Source organism: Fukomys damarensis, unplaced genomic scaffold (assembly GCF_012274545.1).
Source record: "Fukomys damarensis isolate Sample0158 unplaced genomic scaffold, DMR_v1.0_HiC HiC_scaffold_18, whole genome shotgun sequence".
Lineage (NCBI taxonomy): Eukaryota > Metazoa > Chordata > Mammalia > Rodentia > Bathyergidae > Fukomys > Fukomys damarensis.
Genome location: NW_022900930.1, coordinates 48,417,481 through 48,435,155, shown reverse-complemented (window position 1 = coordinate 48,435,155; position 17,675 = coordinate 48,417,481). Strand labels below are relative to the sequence as shown.

Here is a 17,675-nt window from a genome sequence, read left to right as displayed (position 1 = left end):
TTATGACTTCGCTTAGATTTTCCTTTAAGTAGGTAAGGGAAAGGAAATCTTACTGTATTGCTGGTATTGTCAACGCCTCTGATCCCAGTCTTTGGTAATGACAACAGGCAAGCATGTGGTTACTGTAGACTGCTGTCCCTCTCTTTTAAAAGTAGCTAATATAAAAAAAAAAAAAAAAAAAAAACTAATCACTGCCCTTTCCCCAAAAGGTCAGATTTATTGTTTCTTTTAGCAAATAGTTATGAAAAGTTATAGTTGAGGAAGACCATGACTTCAAGAGCTTGATGTCTACAAGAATGACATCTACTGGATGTCACTGATTATGTGATTCAAAAATCCAGTCCCTTTTCATTCTAGAGCAGAAGTTAGTCCTTGTAGCAGGAACTAGGGTAGAGTACCCTTCGGCTGCTGACGGAAATGCTGATGTTAGCACCTTGTGGAAGGTTAAGTAATTGGTTTTAAGAGATGCCATTGTATTTGAAGATAACTATGATGATAGTATCTTTGTCTAATACTAATTTTTAAGGGTACCTTCTTAAAATTTCTGTTGTTAGCTTTGCTTACAAATGATAAATGGCAAATTTACAGGAAAGAAAATGGCCCCTAATCAGTTTTATATGTTTTTCCTTTCAATTTGACACAGGACTTGGTAGTCTTGCAGCCTCCTACTTGAATCCGGTGAAGTCCCTGGTGCCACAGATGCCGAAGCTGCTGAAGTCTCTCTTTCCTGTCCGTGATGACGGGCGGGGCAGACAGCCACTGCCCCTTGCACATCAGGTAAAAAGCGTCGAGGAAGCAGCAGCAAACATTTTCTAGTAGATTGCTGGCAGAATGGCCCTGTGTGTTGTCCTAAGGCTGGAGGTGGAAGGATCACAACAGTGGACACTTTAGAACTGGGCTTTTAAACCTGGCGAAAGCATGTGATAATTTCTTTTCCACCCTTCAGAGATAACACAGCTGTTTAGACTTACTGACACACTCCATCCTTTCTGCTTTTAAAAAATGCCGAGTACGCTACGAATGTGATTTATGGTAATATCGCTTAGAGCAACAATAGTGAAATTTATGAAGTGCACTTAGTGTTGTTTGTATATTGCCAAGTAGAAAATGTAATTCTATTTTTAATTCCTGATTTCATTTCTCATTTCAAACAATTTTGTACCATGACTGTCCTTCCCCCTCAACCTCTGTTTCCTCTGCTGTGGATAATCTTTCCTTTCATTGAAAAAGGGTCACTTGCCTTGTTTCCTTTTTTCTTAAAACTTCCTCCCCAGCCCTGGAATAAGTGTTAGAGAAAATCTTAAAGGGTTTTCCAAGTGATCAGGAAGCTGCTCATATGCAAGGGTGAATGGGAGCCCTGTTGGAAATGCAATTTCCAGTCGTATATCGGTGTTAACTCAGCAGAAAATGATAAATGAGGATTGATTTATATTCATTCAAAAGACATACATTGCAAGTGCCGTTGACGAAATAGGTCTTTTGACATTGGCTTCTCCATATTCTTTTAAATGAGTTGCAGAAACGTAGGTCAGTAGTTACCTGAGACTGAATTTCTGAGTTTATGAATGTGTATTTAAGGGAGACAGAGCTGGTTCTAGAAGGCTGCTGTGAAGATACTAACTTTTCAGTGAGCCTTATACAATCATTTACACTGTTATATCAGCACATGTACATGAGCATGTAGTGGATGGACTGAACAGTGGGACTTTGGAAATGTCCGGGTTGTGTTAACTAGGCACATGGGGGTACTTGGCACTTACTTAAATGTGTCTGGAGCCATGGGTGAGTCAAGGTAGGCAAATGTTTTTTTCCAGTGGTTTGTTATTGTGTACCCTGGTCTGTTCTTAATGTCCATTTCCTTGTTAAGCAAAGTAAAATTTGCAAAGTGAGTTCATAAAGTGAGTTACCAGGGTAGCTTTTGAAAAAAATAGTTTCTCAGCCTATCCCGTGGACCCGTGGCCACCAGGGGACGCCATCTAGGCTGCACTTAGAAGCACCTGTAATGTTTCTTCACATTTAAGTTTAATAACCACTGTTTTCCAGTTGCTTTTCAGTGAAGACAGTTGTCTAAGTTGAAGGAAATTGGAATCACATTAAATTATTTGAATCACCCTGTCACAGTTATAATTTTTAAAAGCTATTTTCAGTTTTTGATGTAGCAAGTCAAAACACTGCCCCACAGGAGGACTTGTTTACACTCCCATTGTTCTGGCACTAAGTGACCGGCTCTCTGGACATTGCAGGAGCACAGTGGTTAGAAGGAAACCCGGTGATGGACAAGAACTATGACTTGTCACATCCTGGATAACAGGAGTTACCTTGAAGTAGTTAAGAGTTCCTCAGCACTTTTTGCTTGTTTACTCAAGTGTATTTTTTGAGCATTATGAGCAAAAGCTTTGGGGAAACTGGTCTTGCAGAAATATTTCATAATATATAAAAATACAAGCCTAAAACTGCCTTCGGTGAAAATGCCCGGTTGTGCAGTATGCTTATGAAAACACCTGTTTCCCTTTTTTCAAGATTGCTGCCTTTGTCCTCACTGCCCTGACTCTGTATCAGCACAAAGCTTTCCAGGGCCTCTCCTGGGACCGAGGCACCCATCAAGCCTCTGGTGTCCAGTTGCCCGGTGCTGCGTCCCAGGGCCTCTCTTCTCCCGGGTCTCTTTCCGTGGCCGACTGTTCAGCTTTGTGGCTTTATTTATACTGAGCATCTGGAGAGCTTCCATGACTCCATGGCTGGAAGCCTTCTCAGGACAGAACCAGACCCAAATGTCTTAGCAGGCTTTCTGGTGCCCTGACTTTTACCTCCATGCCCTTTCTTTCTCTGCTCACTGTGTTCCGTCTTTACCACCTTTTATGTCATGAACACATGAAACAAATTTTGGTCTCCAGGGTTTTGGTCCTTGTCTTTCATCCTACTGAGAAATTTCACTCTGAAGTCCTTGCATGGCCTCTCGATCTCTTGTAGGATGACTACTTCTACAAAGGTCACAAAAGACCATTCTCAGGAAGAGGGACTGAGTTTATAGTGGCCCATCTTCCTCAGCCACACTGAAACTGCCTCCACTAGACATGCATATGCGCATACGGTGCAGTACCGTGATTAATCTTGGTTTTTTTGGAGGGAGGCAGGCACTGGATATTGAACCCAGGGCCTTCACAATGAGCTACATCCTCTGCCCTTTTTTATTTTGATTTACGGTGTCCCTGAGTTGCCCAGTCTGGGCTTACTTGTGAACCTTCTGCCTCAGCCTCCCAGAGTGCTGGGATCCATCTCACTGGGTTTACGTGTTGGCTGATTTTTCTCCTGCTATAATATAACCTGTGGGGACAGAGCTCCCCGAGAACCATGCCTGGTGTGCAGGAGGTACAGGGTAGCTGTCAGTCAGCTTGCCAATCACACACATGGGCCACGCAGTCTAACTAGGATCCATGTCAGGCAGCAGTGGAAAGCACCGTGTTTTAGGGGAGAGGGGAGGATCACATTGGAGTGGGATTTGCAGGATCCAGACCTGCGTATGAACTTGCTTCCCTAAGCTCTTGGAAGTTCCACTAAAGAACATCCCTAAGGATGAGAAGAATGCTAGCATTTCTTTTGGGAAGTTGGCTGGTCAGAGGTGTTCGTGGTCATCTCATTGTTACTTTCTCTGCTAAAGCTCTGTGAGAGGTAGATTATAATTTTAAAGGGCAGCGGCAACAGAAGTATTTTTCCCACTTGGGTCATTTTGCTGTGCTTTAAGGTGCCACACCCTGAGAGGTGTTTCGTCCTGGGGGATGGAGCACTTCAGTACCACTGGGACAGGAAATGGCAGTAAGAAAAAGGCTCTCTTGCAGCTGGGTATGGGAGTGCTTGCTTGGAATCCCACCACTTGGGAGGCTGAGGCAGGAGGCTCACAAGCCTAAGCCCAGCCTGTGCAGTTTAGTGACTTAATGAGACCCCATCTCTGAAGAGTAGGACAGGAAGGGGGATGTAGCTCAGTGGAAAGGTCCTGCTTCAGTCCTCAGCCCCGCGAAGAGCAGCTGGGTCAGTGTCCCTTGTGGTGCAGTAATCTTCACTGTAGCAGGGTCCCAGTCACTGGGAAGTCACATTTGAAAGCTACAATTTGAGGGTCTATCTTAGAAACGATTGTCTTCTTGCTTCCTGCAGTTCTCTGTGACTCAGAGGCCAGGTGTGGGGGGCTGGCCTTTGGCTCCACCGCCACCTCCAGTTTCCGTGGCTCTGGCTGTACTGCTGCTCTTGCACCTTGGCCCATAGGTCCTGCCCGGGGTGGGAGGAACTGCGAGGTGGGAAACAGTGGCCCTCTGTCCTCATCCGGACAGTTACCCACTCATGTGAACGTGCATCTTCAGTGTTCATGCAGGGAGTACTAACTCACTGCGCTTCTGGCTGGTTGTCACCATCGGTGTAGTTCTTCCTTTTATTATTATGTTTTCTTCTTGACACATAAAACTGAGTATGATCAATTGTATGGTACATGCTGAAATTGAACAATGATTACAGTAAGACACACGGCCACCGATCCCTCCCAAGAGTTCTCCTCCTCGCCTTAAACACCCCTCTCCCATCATTCTTGCCACTTTCTGAAGCAGTTTTGGAAGTTTGCTTTTGTGAGTGTCTTTATGAGGCGTGATAAAAATATGGCAGCTGTTGTTGCTACTGGAAGAGCAGGGTTGTAAAAACATCATGGTGTGGTCAGGAATGGTGGCACCTGCCTGGCACTTGGGAAGCTGAGATAGGACGATTACCACAAATTCAAGGCCAGCCTGGACTATATAGGGAGACCCAGTCTGAAACAGCGAGAGTCCCCAGACAGAACATCGCAGTGTCCTCATCCACCTTACCCTAGGGACCTGGCACCGTGTGAGCCGTGTCTTCCCCCACGTCGGGATGACCACGCGAGGGTGTCAAGGCAGCTACTGCAGTGACAGTCAGGACCTCAAAGAGGGCTCCAGAACTCTTCAGAAAGTGGCAGGGGCGGTGGGATGAGTGTGTTTGAGGTGAGGGGAGGATTCTGAGGGGGATTAACGACAGTGTGTCTCTTACTGAAGGACATTTAAAAAAAGATATTTACCATTTTGATAACACCTCATAATTAAAGGGAGAGCTTCATATCATTTCTAAAATTTTTAAATTTTATTTAATGTTCCTGGGATCTCTTTGAGTAGCTTTTTAAAAGAAATATATATATATTTTAGCAATTTCATGCATACTTTTTGAAGTTGAAGCCTGCACTTGTGTCACAAACTCAGTGCTGAACATTGCAGGCCCCAGGTGGAGCCCCGCCATCTGCCAGAGGCCACTCTTCAAACCGCGGGGTGATGAGGTCAGCACAGCCCGGCACCGCAGACCCAGCAGCTCCTGTTGCCGGCCCTCTTTCCTTGCTTTCCACCAAAGACACGAGGGAGGCTTTGATAGTTACGGAGGTAAAGTGAGCCCCGCCTGGGCTTTCCTGTCCAGAAAGCCTGCGATGAAGCGGAGTCCACCGGCCACTCTGGGCAACCTGGTTGCTGCTGGCCTTGCCTGGCTCTGGGGCAGGCATCTTAGGTGCACCTGAGCAGGGGCCTCTGGGGTTCCCCTGCTGTGAGCTTGCTCTGTTAGTGAGTGCATCCGTGTTGATGCCCTGTGTGAATGCACATTAAATAAGCAGACCCGGCATTTAGATGTTCAGAGCAACATCAACTAGAAATCAGTGCATTTGCCTACCCGGAATCCATGCTACATTGTAGGAGGGGCTAAAGACTTATTAATATTGCATGCGACTTAAAGACTGTAAAGAGATGGCCAGGTTACTGCAGGTTACAGTACGAAAGCCCAGTCAGAACCCCGCAGCTGGTGTGGGGCTGCTCCATGGTGGTGCGTGGGAGCCAAACAGCCTGTGCTCAGCAGCACAGCCTTTGTCTCTGCCTCACTCTTGCCGTCTCCTTTCACCTTTAAATCTCATTTCTGTCTCCGTTTCCCACTGTGAGGAAAGAAATTAAACTCCTCTTCCTGTTTGTGTCTCGGTTAGATTTGGAGACTCAAACCTCCATCTCTGAGACGTCGTAGTAATGCAGAGGCACCCACTGTCCTGCCTGCCCCTCTACTTGGGGTGAGCGGACGACACTGTGCCTAAGAGCAGGGTCAGGATCTGTCCTTTCTGGAAACACGGTGACCCGTGGAAGCATTTCATAGGACAGCGCCAGAAGTGCGCTGTGAGGAGAACAAGCTGGCCGTGTCAGTGCCGCCGGAAGGAGGGTCCCTGAAGCGCTTTTGCAGTGGTGGGATGACAGTCCCAGAAAGATGGAACTGAAATGAACAGAGAACGGTGACAGCTGGGCGTGAGGACCGTGATTTATGGACAACAGGGTGCTTTCTGAAGGGATCTATGGGACTCCTGCCGCTTCTGCTCTTTAAGCACAGGAGGTTTGTGAGGATGTAAAGACCCCGCCGAGGACGGAGGGGACATGAGCGCCGTTCCTTCCGGTCGTTCCTCACCCTTCCTTTGGGCGATTGGGAGAGAAGCGCAGGTGGGGCAATGACAGAGTGATTATCATCAAAGGACACTTTTAACCAGAGCGTCCTTGACATCGTCCGACCAACATGGCCGGCTCCCCCAGGGCCCACGGGCACAGGAAGCGGCGTGAGAGGAAGGTGTCTCAGCCCCATCTTCTTAGGCAGCAGGCTCTTGGGCAAGATGCCTTCCTGGCATCACATTCAGCAGCGAGCGAGTATGAGATGGGTTGGAAAGGATTCCTGGATCTTTTCTTGCAAGGTGGAAGTTAACAGTTTCTTCTTTTAAAAACAAAGATCCTCATAACTTACAAAGTCTTTTGGTTTGAACATATTCATAAAGAGTTAGGTTCTCCGTTTTTATGGAGATTGGTTGTGGTTGTAATCAGTTTCTGTCTGAGTTCCAGAAATGCAAAGATACTGCACCGAAAGAGGTGGCAGCTGACAAAATTGCTGTCTTTGACCTTCTGCTACAAGTTTAGTAACGAATGTGGAAAATAATGAACTGCAATTAAGGAAATCTGCGCTCATATTCAAGTGTGTTTCTCAGACAGCACATAAAATAATTGAAAGAACTTCCTGCTCTCCAATTAGTTAGATTGAATTAATTTGGTGTGATAGCTTCGTTTGCGTATCTGGAAGTCTGTGCTCAGAAGAACTATTTAAGTGCTTCAAAGTTCAGGATTCCAAGTGGCATCATTGATTAATCTGGGGAATTAAAGAGTTAATGGTCAGACTTAATTTCCACCATCAAAAGCGCAGCCACGTTTCAACCTTTCTTCTGTGTGTCTATCCCTTTGGTCAGAGTGGCCTTGTCAGATTCAAGGCCGCCTCTCTTCTTCTTGGACCCTCCAGTGTGGCCGCCCTCCAGCCTCTCTGCGCCTGGCAGAGATGCCCTGGGGTCTCCGTCTCTCATTCCTGAGGTTCTTCTGTCTGGGAAGCAGGCTGGTGAGCTCGGGTGCTCCTTCCCCAACACCGCTTCCACAGGATGCTGCTTGGGCTTCCTCGGGGAAATGAACTATAGAAACACTCGCCCTGTGTCTTGAGGAGGGTTCACCATCATAAGCAGCTCAAATAAGAAAATAGCTCTGTACCTCATTTTCCAGCCTCTGCTTTCCTTAATCATCAGGTTTTTTTCATAGGTAACACAGATGAGTCTTTCCTCTGTAAGCTGATACCCAGGGTAAATGCATATGTACACAAATGCCACATTGATTTGTTTTGGATGTAACAAAGAAAGTGTGCAGAGCTTGCTTTTTTTGATTTTCAAAACTTTCTGCGCTGGGTGTGGCTCAGTGATAGTACTTGGCTAGGGTGTGCCAGGCCACCGGTTCTGTCCCTGGCACAACAAAGCAAATAAATAAAACAAATTTAAAACTGATTTTCTTTCATTTGCTTTAGTAATGGATTCTTAGGCACTCTTACCACTGTTATAACACTCTTAGTTTTCCAGAATCGTGACATTTTGCTCCAAGAGGATATAAGCAGTGGATTGACAGACTCAGATACTAAGTTTCCAAGGTTGTCTTCAGACAACCTTAATAGCTAATCTGAAAAATAATGAATTATAACTAAAATTTACTCTGACGTGGCATCGAAGACAGTTGGCAGGCCTGCTATGTGTTTGTCAGAAATGAGCATTGCATTCTTTTGTTGCATGATCTCTAGACCAAGGATTGGCGGACTTGTTTGTAAAAGGCAAGACAGTGAAGAGCTTAGGTTTCACAGGCCACAGATCTCTGAAAACAGCCAAAGACAGTAATAAACAAGCAAGCCTGGTTGTGTTCCAGTGAAACTACCATAATCTAGATTTTGAATTTTTATATCATGATACATTCTTTGGGTTTGTTTCAAACATTTCAGAATGTAAAGGACGTTTCTGAGCTCAAGGGCATATAAACAGCTGTAAGGCTGGATTTAGATCATGTATTTTAAGGTTTGGAGATCAACTTTGATTTAGGTAAACATCCTTCATCCTTCATGGACACATGAAAAGCAGCTGTCACTTTGTATGAAGTGAATATTTTATCTTTTTTTAAAATATATATATCCTTTCTCTTGCACTGGAAATTGAACCCAGAACCTTTGCATTGAGCTATATCTTTTGCCCTTAATTTTGACACAGGACCTCTACATTGCTCAGTTGCCCAGGTTGGGTTCCAATTTGTAATCCTCCTGTTTCATTCTCCCAGAGTGCTGGCATTATACACATAAATTAACAGTTACCTTATTGAAGTTTCAAAAAATAACCTAACTAGATCTAAAGCTCAGAAGCTGTATGCTTTACCAGCAATCCTAGAAATATTTTTTTTAACCATTTTACTTATGTAATAATTAGAGTAAGTTACACTAACATATATAATATAAGGAAATAAAAAGCCTGTCTGGATGATGATATTCACTTTTATCCACTAATAGAAATTGGCTTATTAAAGTCATTTTGTGTAATTAAAATTAAATGGGAATATTAGGTGCTAGACCTCTTTCCGGTTTAATGTACACTGCATCTCCTGCTCCTGGTACAACCCTTGAAACATGCAGGTGCCTAATACATACTTGGGAATGAGTAAACTAATGAAGTCCTATGTTCTTGACTTAAAGGAAAGTAGAGTCAATGTTGCATCCTGAATGGCTTTGGGATTAATAAACACAATTAGAAACTTTCGATTTCTAGATCAGATACAGTTATTGATTGCTTAAAAATACAGTAAGCCAACTTAGAAATATCTTGGAAGACAACCCAGCTCTACGACTGTGAAATAAGTGCGACTTTGCAGATGTGTCAAGAATGACCCGTGGGCCTGGGCCCATGTCAGGGCTTTCCCGTGATGGGCTCCCCATTGGTGCTTCAGGACCAAGTCTGATTAGCACAGGGCTTCCAGGTGCAGTGCGGGCTGTGTGACTATCACACTTTGCTAGTAGCTGTGTTTAAGATACTGAAAGAAAGCAGGGCTTACTGCTGAATGGCTGCCTCTACCACCGTGTAGTGATATTCTTTGTCCCTTCTGAATAGTTTTGCCTTCAGTTACACTTGGTCTCCAGATGAGATGACTGCTCCTTTTGGGTTCGAGTTGCATGGAGCATCATTTTCTACCTTTTTACTTTCAGTTTATGTATTTTTGTGAATGAGGTGTGTCTGTTACAAACAGCTATGGATGTGTTTTGTTTTATGATCCAGTCTGCCACCCCAAGTATTTGATTGGAGAATAAAGACCATTAACATTGTGTGTATATAAAAAAGAAAGCGGGTCAAATTAATTTCAATACTTTTTAAGCTGGTATGTTCAAAGTATTGTCATATCCACCTACAGATGCACACACATCAACCTATACAAAAAAACCATTGAGATACACCCTTTTTCTGTATAGAGATCTTGAAATCATGTGTATGTTTCATATTTCTAGCACATTTCAATTCAGGTATTAAATTTTTATCAGAAATACTTAACCTGCATTTAAAGTTCATAAAGTTTTCCTTGAAAAGTAGAGCCATATGCCCAAGCTGTTCCGAGCACACCGAAAAGCATTTCCATTTTTCAGTATATTTTTAACAGTTGATATCAAGTAAAATAAAAAGCTGACTTCCTCAGCCATATGAGCTGCATCCTCAGTATTGGGTTACCAGGTGTGGCCTAGGCCTGGGACTGGGCCAGGTTGAGCCCCTCCATGCAGTCATGGAGCCCCGTGGGGTGGAGCTGAGATTTATATATTCAGAAAGCAAGATCTGGGGCACAAATGGATCTGAACAGCTTTCAGCTGAGTTTGAACAAAACGAAGACCTTGCGGAGCGAATGGGCGAGCGAAGCGTCGGGAAGAGAAGCGGACGAGCCACAGCAGGGCCCCGCGTCTCTTCACCGTCCCCTGTGGCAGGGATGAGGCCACATCTGTGTGTCGGGAAGCTCCTGTGGCTGCAGGTTGGAAGGGGTCTCATTTGAGAAGGGAACTGAGCCTCCTCAATATGCACGGAGACCTGGCCAGGACTGCGGTGCTGGCCAGGGGTCTGGAGTCCCCTCCCTGTGCTTCTGTCAGGGACCAGCTGGTGACCACGGGTCACCCCGGGATGATGTTACTCAGAGACCTCCTATGGACAGGACCACCACTGTCCCGATGTGCATCCCCAGATGTGAGCGGGGTTGCACAGACGGGAGACTGGCGTTCCCGTTCGAATGCTGGTTCACATTTAGGACAAATCCAGCTGCCAGGTGGACTGACTGCCAGCGTCATGAGGGCTGACACGGTGCTTTCAGATCGGCCTGGCTTGTAGGTTCAGAAGCGTAAGGCAGCCAGGGCTGGGGGTGCGCAGGAGCCAAGCACAGAGCGCGGGGTGCCACCATGGTGCCACCCGGCTCTGGGCCAGGCTGGAAGCTCCCCCAGCCGCCGCCCCAGCTTGCCACCTTCCCTCTCTTCCAGGCAGCCCACCCTGCCTCACGAGCAGCACCACTGCGTCCGGCTCCAGGTGACGACCCGTGTCGGGTTTTCATCTGCCAGGCTACTTTATCTGAATGGTTTGCTATATGTGCTGCTTCTGCTTGTTGTTGTTGCTTCTATTTTTCCCACTTTAGCACCAAGAAAGTGAGAGGTTGGCTCCTGGTTATTTGTAGCAAAAAATAAACCTTACATTTCTTGTTGTAAAAATAATTTCTTGTACTTGGGTTTAAATCATTGGTTAGTGTTGTTTTCAGAAAGACATACCAGATTATATTAAAATGACATTTAAGAAATTCAGGGTAGCAGATGATTATTAGGAAAGTTTATTTTCAAGCAAAAAAATGTACTTGAAAATTCACTGTTGGGAAGGTTTTAAAAAGATTATTTTATTCCTTCAACCAATAGCTTTTCTTCCCTTTACCTACCCTTATTCTCAAATCTCAGGCTTGTTTTTTTCCCAGATTCAATGGCAGTGTATAGGTTGGTCTTCTTTGTACTACTTGTTAAGTAATTCATGTGGTTTTTGGTCACAGCTATAAGAAGCATTGCCCGGGTGTGTGGCACACACCCTATAATCCACCCCCCACCCCCCAGAGGCTGAGGCATGCAGATTGCTGGGAGCTCAAGGCCAGCCTGGACTACATAGTGAGACCGCTTCTAAAAAAAAAAGCAGTAAGTTAGTGCAATGTGTATGGAAATAGTTGAATGAGACCTAACTGCTGCTCTTCAAAGGGGTCTAGCTAACGAAAGTTAAGATGTGTGCAGGATGACACGGGCAGTGCCGGCACATGTGTCCCGGGTGACGGGGAATAGAGTGGCATTTCCCCTGGTCGGGAAACGGGGCTTTTCTGCACTGAGATGGCGAGTGAAGACATGCTCACCCTGTGGGCGTGTGAGGAGGGGAGGAAACAGGCGAGGTGAGTACAGCCTGGCGGAGCTGTCCCATCTCCCCTTTGCGTAGTGTGTCAGCCCCGGTAGCAGGCGTGAGACCCGGCCCAAGCAGCGGAGTGCCTGGCTCCCTGCAGCCTCTCAGCTCTCCTGCCTGGACCCTCTCTGTGTGGTTGGCAGTGCTTGGTCCTCTCCCCGTCCCCTTCAGTCTGTGCCACTGCTCGGGGCTCCCCAAACCAGCGTTTATCCTACGGGTAGATGCTCTTTGGTGTTGGTTTCCATGGTGTGAAATGTGAGTAATTATATCCATTTGCCTCATGGGACTTCTCCTTAATATTTATAGCTGCAAACTACTTTGCAGACATTTTTATTAATAGTTACCAGATGTGTCGTAAGGATTAATGAACTTATGATCTGAAATGTTTTGAGCTCCTGAAATAGAGGCGATGCCTGCAGAGGGGATGTGAGAGAGCATTAAAATGAAAACAATATGCATTTGGAAAGGAGCTGTTACGTGTGAAGAAGAAGGGGCACAGTCGAGGTCCCGGCATTCTCTGGTGTATCTGGGACCCCTGAAAGATGGCTGCGCGTGTCACGGCCATCGCTCGACTCGGTCGGCCTGCACGCATGCGCACACACTCCCATTTGTGACAGTAACCCTGGCTCCCCTTCGCGTCTTTACGCTGCCCAGCCTCCCTAGCCAGCTGTCTCTTTCATATCTCTGAACTTGAATTTCTGTTTGTTTCCTCTTACTGTCCAAATTCAAGCTCTTACGAGTGCTCTGCAGAATAACTGAAGTTCTTAATTGCTCTCACTGCTTTTAGCATCTCCCTCTCCTAAGGGTTCACTGTTGGGAGCACAAATCTTACCAGGTCCTCATTCTGCAGCCCGCACCCTCTCTCTTGCCTGTGAAATCCCGCCAGGAGCCTCACCTTAAGACCTGCAGGGGGAGTAGCTTTTTGGGGTAGAGCTGTAAGTAGATGGAACACCCTGCACAGAGTGCTTCTGTCTCCAGCCTGCCGCATAGCTTATCAGCCTCAATATACTGTCACCTACTGCAGGTACCTATTTGTGATCCTTCTTCCTCTGAACTCTCTTTGCTTTCAAAATATGCATTCCAAAGCCAGTTGTGGTACTGTAATCCCAGTGCTTGGGAGGCTGAGGCAGGAGGATCTCAAGTTTGAGGCCAGCCTGGTTCACACAGTTTCAAGGCCAGCCTGGACTGCATAGTGAGACCCTGTCTCAAAAAACCAAAACCAAAGAAAAAGCATCCATTGCAGTGTCCCTGCCTTTTGTTGGCTTCAGTCACTTGCTTGCATGACCTTTCCTGTGGCTAGACGTTTCCTTGAGAGCATAGCACATGCCTGGCTGGTGTCTGTGACACAGCTCCAGGCCTGGGCTGTGTGAGACCCTGTGAAATCTGTGCCCATCGTGATTCGTACACTAGGAGTCAGAACCAGTGCTGCAGCCAGTCTAGTCCGAAATGCATTTTGGCAAATATTTATTAAACATGTTGTGTTAGTTACTTTTCTCTCATTTCTGAGACAAAAATGCATGACCCCCATGCTAAAGGGGAAGGTTTGTTTGGGTTACAGCTCACAGACGCTTCAGTCCAGGGCTGGCTCCAGGCAGCGTGGCAGAGGGGCGGCAGTTCAAGGAGGAAGGCGGCAAAAGCAATGAGAGATCTTAAAGCGTCTTTCCACCCCTTGTATCTTATTCGGACTACTTAGGGTGAGCGACACTCACACCCTGACCTGGTGCCCTTGGGCCTGGCTGCACCACGAGTCATCACACACTCCAGATTCAGCCACCTCCACAACGGCCCGAGACCACATGAGGCTTTGGGGGGACTTAGAAGCCACAAGACATGTCTGGACCCCAGAATCACACAGAGGCGTAAGGAAACGCCCCCGGGCTCTGCTTGAGGGAAGGGTGATGCCCTCCTGGAGCAGATTCCGTCCTAAGTGGGCACTCCTCTGTCCCTGGCGGGATTCTAATTTTATGTTCAGATGGGGTGCGCTTCACCTGAGCGGGGAGGTGTCCAGTGTAAGTCAGATGGGACTGGCGTCTGAGTGTGAGGAACTCTTTCCTGTCTTTACGAGGAAATGTCCTCCAAGCAGCTTCCCATCCCCGGGAAGCACAGACCGCGGCCTCTGCTCAGTGAGGCGGGTGTGAGGCTGCGCATCCTTCCCAGAGCAGAGTCCAGGCCACACCCTCTTCCAGCCCGGGTCTGAGGCAGCCGTGGGCCCGGCTCCTGCTGCAGGCTTCTCCCTCCTCCTCTTCCTTGGCTTCTACAGTGCTTTCTGGCCGTGGCCGCTCGGTAGGCAGCGTCCATGTTGGGAAAGTGCCCAGGGCCTTCCCCCTTCCAAGCCAGCTCTTCTGTGATCTCGAACCCCTCTCCCGGGGCCAAGACTTCTGTCCTGTCTGTCCGCGCTCTCCCCAGGACTTGTCTTCCAAGCAGCCCTGGGCATACGTGGTCAGGTGGTTCCCTGTGCTAGAGTGGGGTCACCGTGCCTGCAGCTCTGGCTGGTACCTGTGAGTAGGCTCTTTTGTCCCCTGCCCTCTTCTCTGGGTGGCTGGTCCTGGGCAGGAGGACAGGAGAGAAGACCACAGCCCAGGCTGAGCTCTGTCTAGACCATGGCCACTGTGTGGGAGCCGTAGGGCCCCAGTGCACCCTGGAAGCTGCAGCAGGGCACCTTTGGGATAGCTGCCACCCTGCATCTCCCATGGGCCCAAAGGACGGAGGAGCCCTTCCTGTGTCCACTGTGCCAGGACAGAGCTGTTGTTCACCTTGGCATGCAGAACAGCAGGGTGGCCGGGAGCAGCCGGTGAAGGTGGGCAGCCAGCGCCAAAGTGGTGGCCTCCTGTGTCTTCCTGAGACCCTCCCACCTGAGTGCCAGCTTCTGTGTGGCATGGCCCGGTTGAACCTAGTGGCTGTAAAGTTTCTGGTGCCTTCCCTTTCTGAAGTCCTTTCCATCACAGCCTGGCTTTCATCATTTTTGCCTTTTAATCTTCCTTGAGTCATGTGTCCATACCTCCATAAGTCACGAAGCCCTTTCCTGTGGCACTGTGTATACCCAGGAGCTCGAGCTGTCCCACCTCGAGGCTACTCTTGCTGATTTGTCTCCTTGGACTTTGCTTCTCCAGCCGTCTTGCATTCTGCTGCCAGCTTAGTCTGGCTTTCAGCTCCGCACAGCCACCTCTGCTCAGGAAGTGGTGACCCCTCTCCTTTACCGGTGAGGTTAGTTTCGGGCCGCCTCTATACCTTGTTCTTGGGCTGGACGGTCTTCCTGTGTTCCCTTCCTGTGTTCCATTTCCTGTGGTGACACGCGGCCCCCAGCCTGCCGTCTTTATGGATCTTGATGTGCACCGTGCAGCTCTGCATGGCGGTGCACTGTGGCCGGAGAGGGAGCTGTGTGTCCGCGTGTGTGGCAGTGGCCTGAGTGTGCACCTCCTCTCCCTGCCCGGGTTCCGAGGGCCCCTCCCATGCCTGTCTGTCCACTGGACGCCTGCTTACTGTCTGGTCCCCGTGACCCCTGACTGGCACACTTGTCTCCTCAGCCCGTGCCCCGAATTCTGGTGCAGGCTCCTTTCCCGGACGCCCGAGCCGCCAGGACAGAGGAGGTGAGTCCCCAGAGCTGGGGCTGCCTTCCCTTGGTGGTGGCCCCGGCACCCCCTGAGTTGCTCTGTCTGCACCTGTGCTTTTTCTCTTCACGCTTCCACTTGATAATTAACTACAATATAGGTCACTGTCTTCTCCCTCCACATTTTCCTTGTTACACTTTTCTATTTTCGACCTGTTAATCATATGATTGCTAAACTTTTGGGTGCTTGACTGCTAATGTAGTCTGTGCTTTAATGGCCCACTGCTAGGCAGAGGGGATTTCTATAAACAGAATGGTCTCCTCCTAAGTGTTTGCTTAATTTTCAGTTTTACATTTCATTCTGATTCATGATATCAGCGTGAAAAGACTAATGCTAAGCTGGGAGAAAATAGTCTCTTATGATCTCCCACAGATCACCAGCACTTCTGATCTTATGAATAGCAAATCTATTTTCTCCCACTGTGCTTCATTCTCTTAGGAAATGCTGGGTCTTCATAGGAAGTTTTATTTATTAGAACAATAGCAAGATCTCCCCAGTAGTTTGGGGACAGTCACACCTCCCTCCCCTTGTTTCCAAAAGGCCTCTTTGCCTAGTGCTTCTTGGAGCTCGTCAGCTTCCTGTGGCCACCATGTGGGCCCCTCCCCGGGGTGCAGACGGGGTGCCCAGCTACAGGCGGAGCTGGCAGGGACATTGTGCACCCAGTTCCTGGGATGATGGCCCAGCTGCCATTTGGGTCTGCTGGCCTCCATGATAGTGGCTTTCCCAGAGCCCTCTGGAAATGTTCGGCAGAGACCTGAAGGCAGCAGTTGGGGTCAGCGGTCTCCTCCGGGGTGGCCCAGGGGCAGAATGCCGCAGAGCTTTTGCCATTTTGGCGCGGCAAGGGCATGGGCACATCTCGCCGTCATCCCTGACTTTCTCCTGCCTGGGATCGGGTGGGTCCTTCAGCTTCCGGGGCCCGATGTACACGGAGACTTCTGTTCTCCCAAGCTGTTCTGTCCTGCGCACCCATGGGCCACCCTGCAGAGTGTGGGCCGGGCCCAGGCCGGCAGGTGGGGAGGAGCCTGCCCGGTGGTTTTGTGTGTTCCTACCCCAGCAGCAATGACATCAACCTTAAATAGAGAAGAATACATAAAGGGTGCAAAGGAAATGCTTGAAGGATGGCCTAATCTTCTAGAGTATTTATGCTGGTGACAGTTATTGATCTATGGATCGAGGAAACTTTGCAGCCCAACCATCCATCACAAAAATGGGCTGTTAATCTCCAGAGGTACCGTTAACTTCACCCCCTGAAAGCGCGCCTCGTGGGGAAGGGTGTCTTCGGAACCAGGAATAGGAAGGACGCTTCCTGGGAAAATGCCTGATTTATCAAACTGCTGAGTTAGGCCTAGGAGCTGGAAGGGACTCATAGATCTCAGCTGTTTCCTAGTTCAAATAAATCCTGAATTTCAAATGGAAAATGACCATTCCTGTAGTATAAATAATTTTCCGTAAATATTGGAAAACATATTTCTTCTTCTGAACAGTGCCCACCCACCTCATCCCGGCTGAAGGAAGGGGCGGAAGGCTGCCGTGCCTACCGTCTTCCTCTGCCGGGTAAGGCGTCAGGAACCCTCTGCCTGGTGACTCAGAGTGACGTGAGGGGGAACAGCCCAGCCAGTCCTGGCTGTGCAAAGGCTTCAGGAACCCTCTGCCTGGTGACTCAGAGTGACGTGAGGGGGAACAGCCCAGCCAGTCCTGGCTGTGCCCTTCTGGCCCCTGAGCCCAGCACGGCAGCAGCTTTCCAGAGAGGCCAGAGCGGTGGCCTAACAAAAGGCCACGTCCTGTCCCCCACCGAGCTAGGAGCGCCCAGTTGGGTCAGCGCCTCTTGGTGCCTGGGCTGCTGAAGCGCTGAGCCTCTTCTGAGATCATCCTTTGGGGTTTGCGAGAGAAAAGGGCTCTTCCGGCCTTTTCAGTGTCCCCGTGTCATCCTGAGGTCGCCGTGGGCAGGGGCTGGGTTTCCGTGGGAACAGTTGGCACCCTCCGGCCGCCCCGTCCGACCCTGGTGGCAGGGATGAGCGTCTCTCTGTATGAAGGGGAGAAGGGGCTGGCCCAGCCTGGCCGCCACCTGGATCAGGCTCAGCCGGGATCGCTGGGCTCTGCCCTCCAGGGTGCGTTAGGGCCACTCCTCTTGCTCTTCTCACAGGTGCGTCCCCTTCCGCCGCAGGCTCAGCGAGGCAGCCCCGGGCCTGGTGGGTCCATAGCGGCCCCGGTGACGGTGACAGTGA

The 17,675-nt window shown here is 48.7% G+C and overlaps 1 protein-coding gene across 1 annotated transcript in view; it reads left to right on the top strand.

Moving 5' to 3' along the window:
• The window catches only part of Kif13b (kinesin family member 13B), a 132,833-nt gene that overhangs the window by 109,316 nt on the left and 5,842 nt on the right, over positions 1 to 17,675 (top strand). The window contains exons 36-38 of the mRNA XM_010625082.1: positions 644 to 777; positions 15,367 to 15,429; positions 17,594 to 17,671. Of these exons, the coding sequence (XP_010623384.1) occupies positions 644 to 777; positions 15,367 to 15,429; positions 17,594 to 17,671 (275 nt within the window). The remainder of the gene's footprint in view (positions 1 to 643; positions 778 to 15,366; positions 15,430 to 17,593; positions 17,672 to 17,675) is intronic.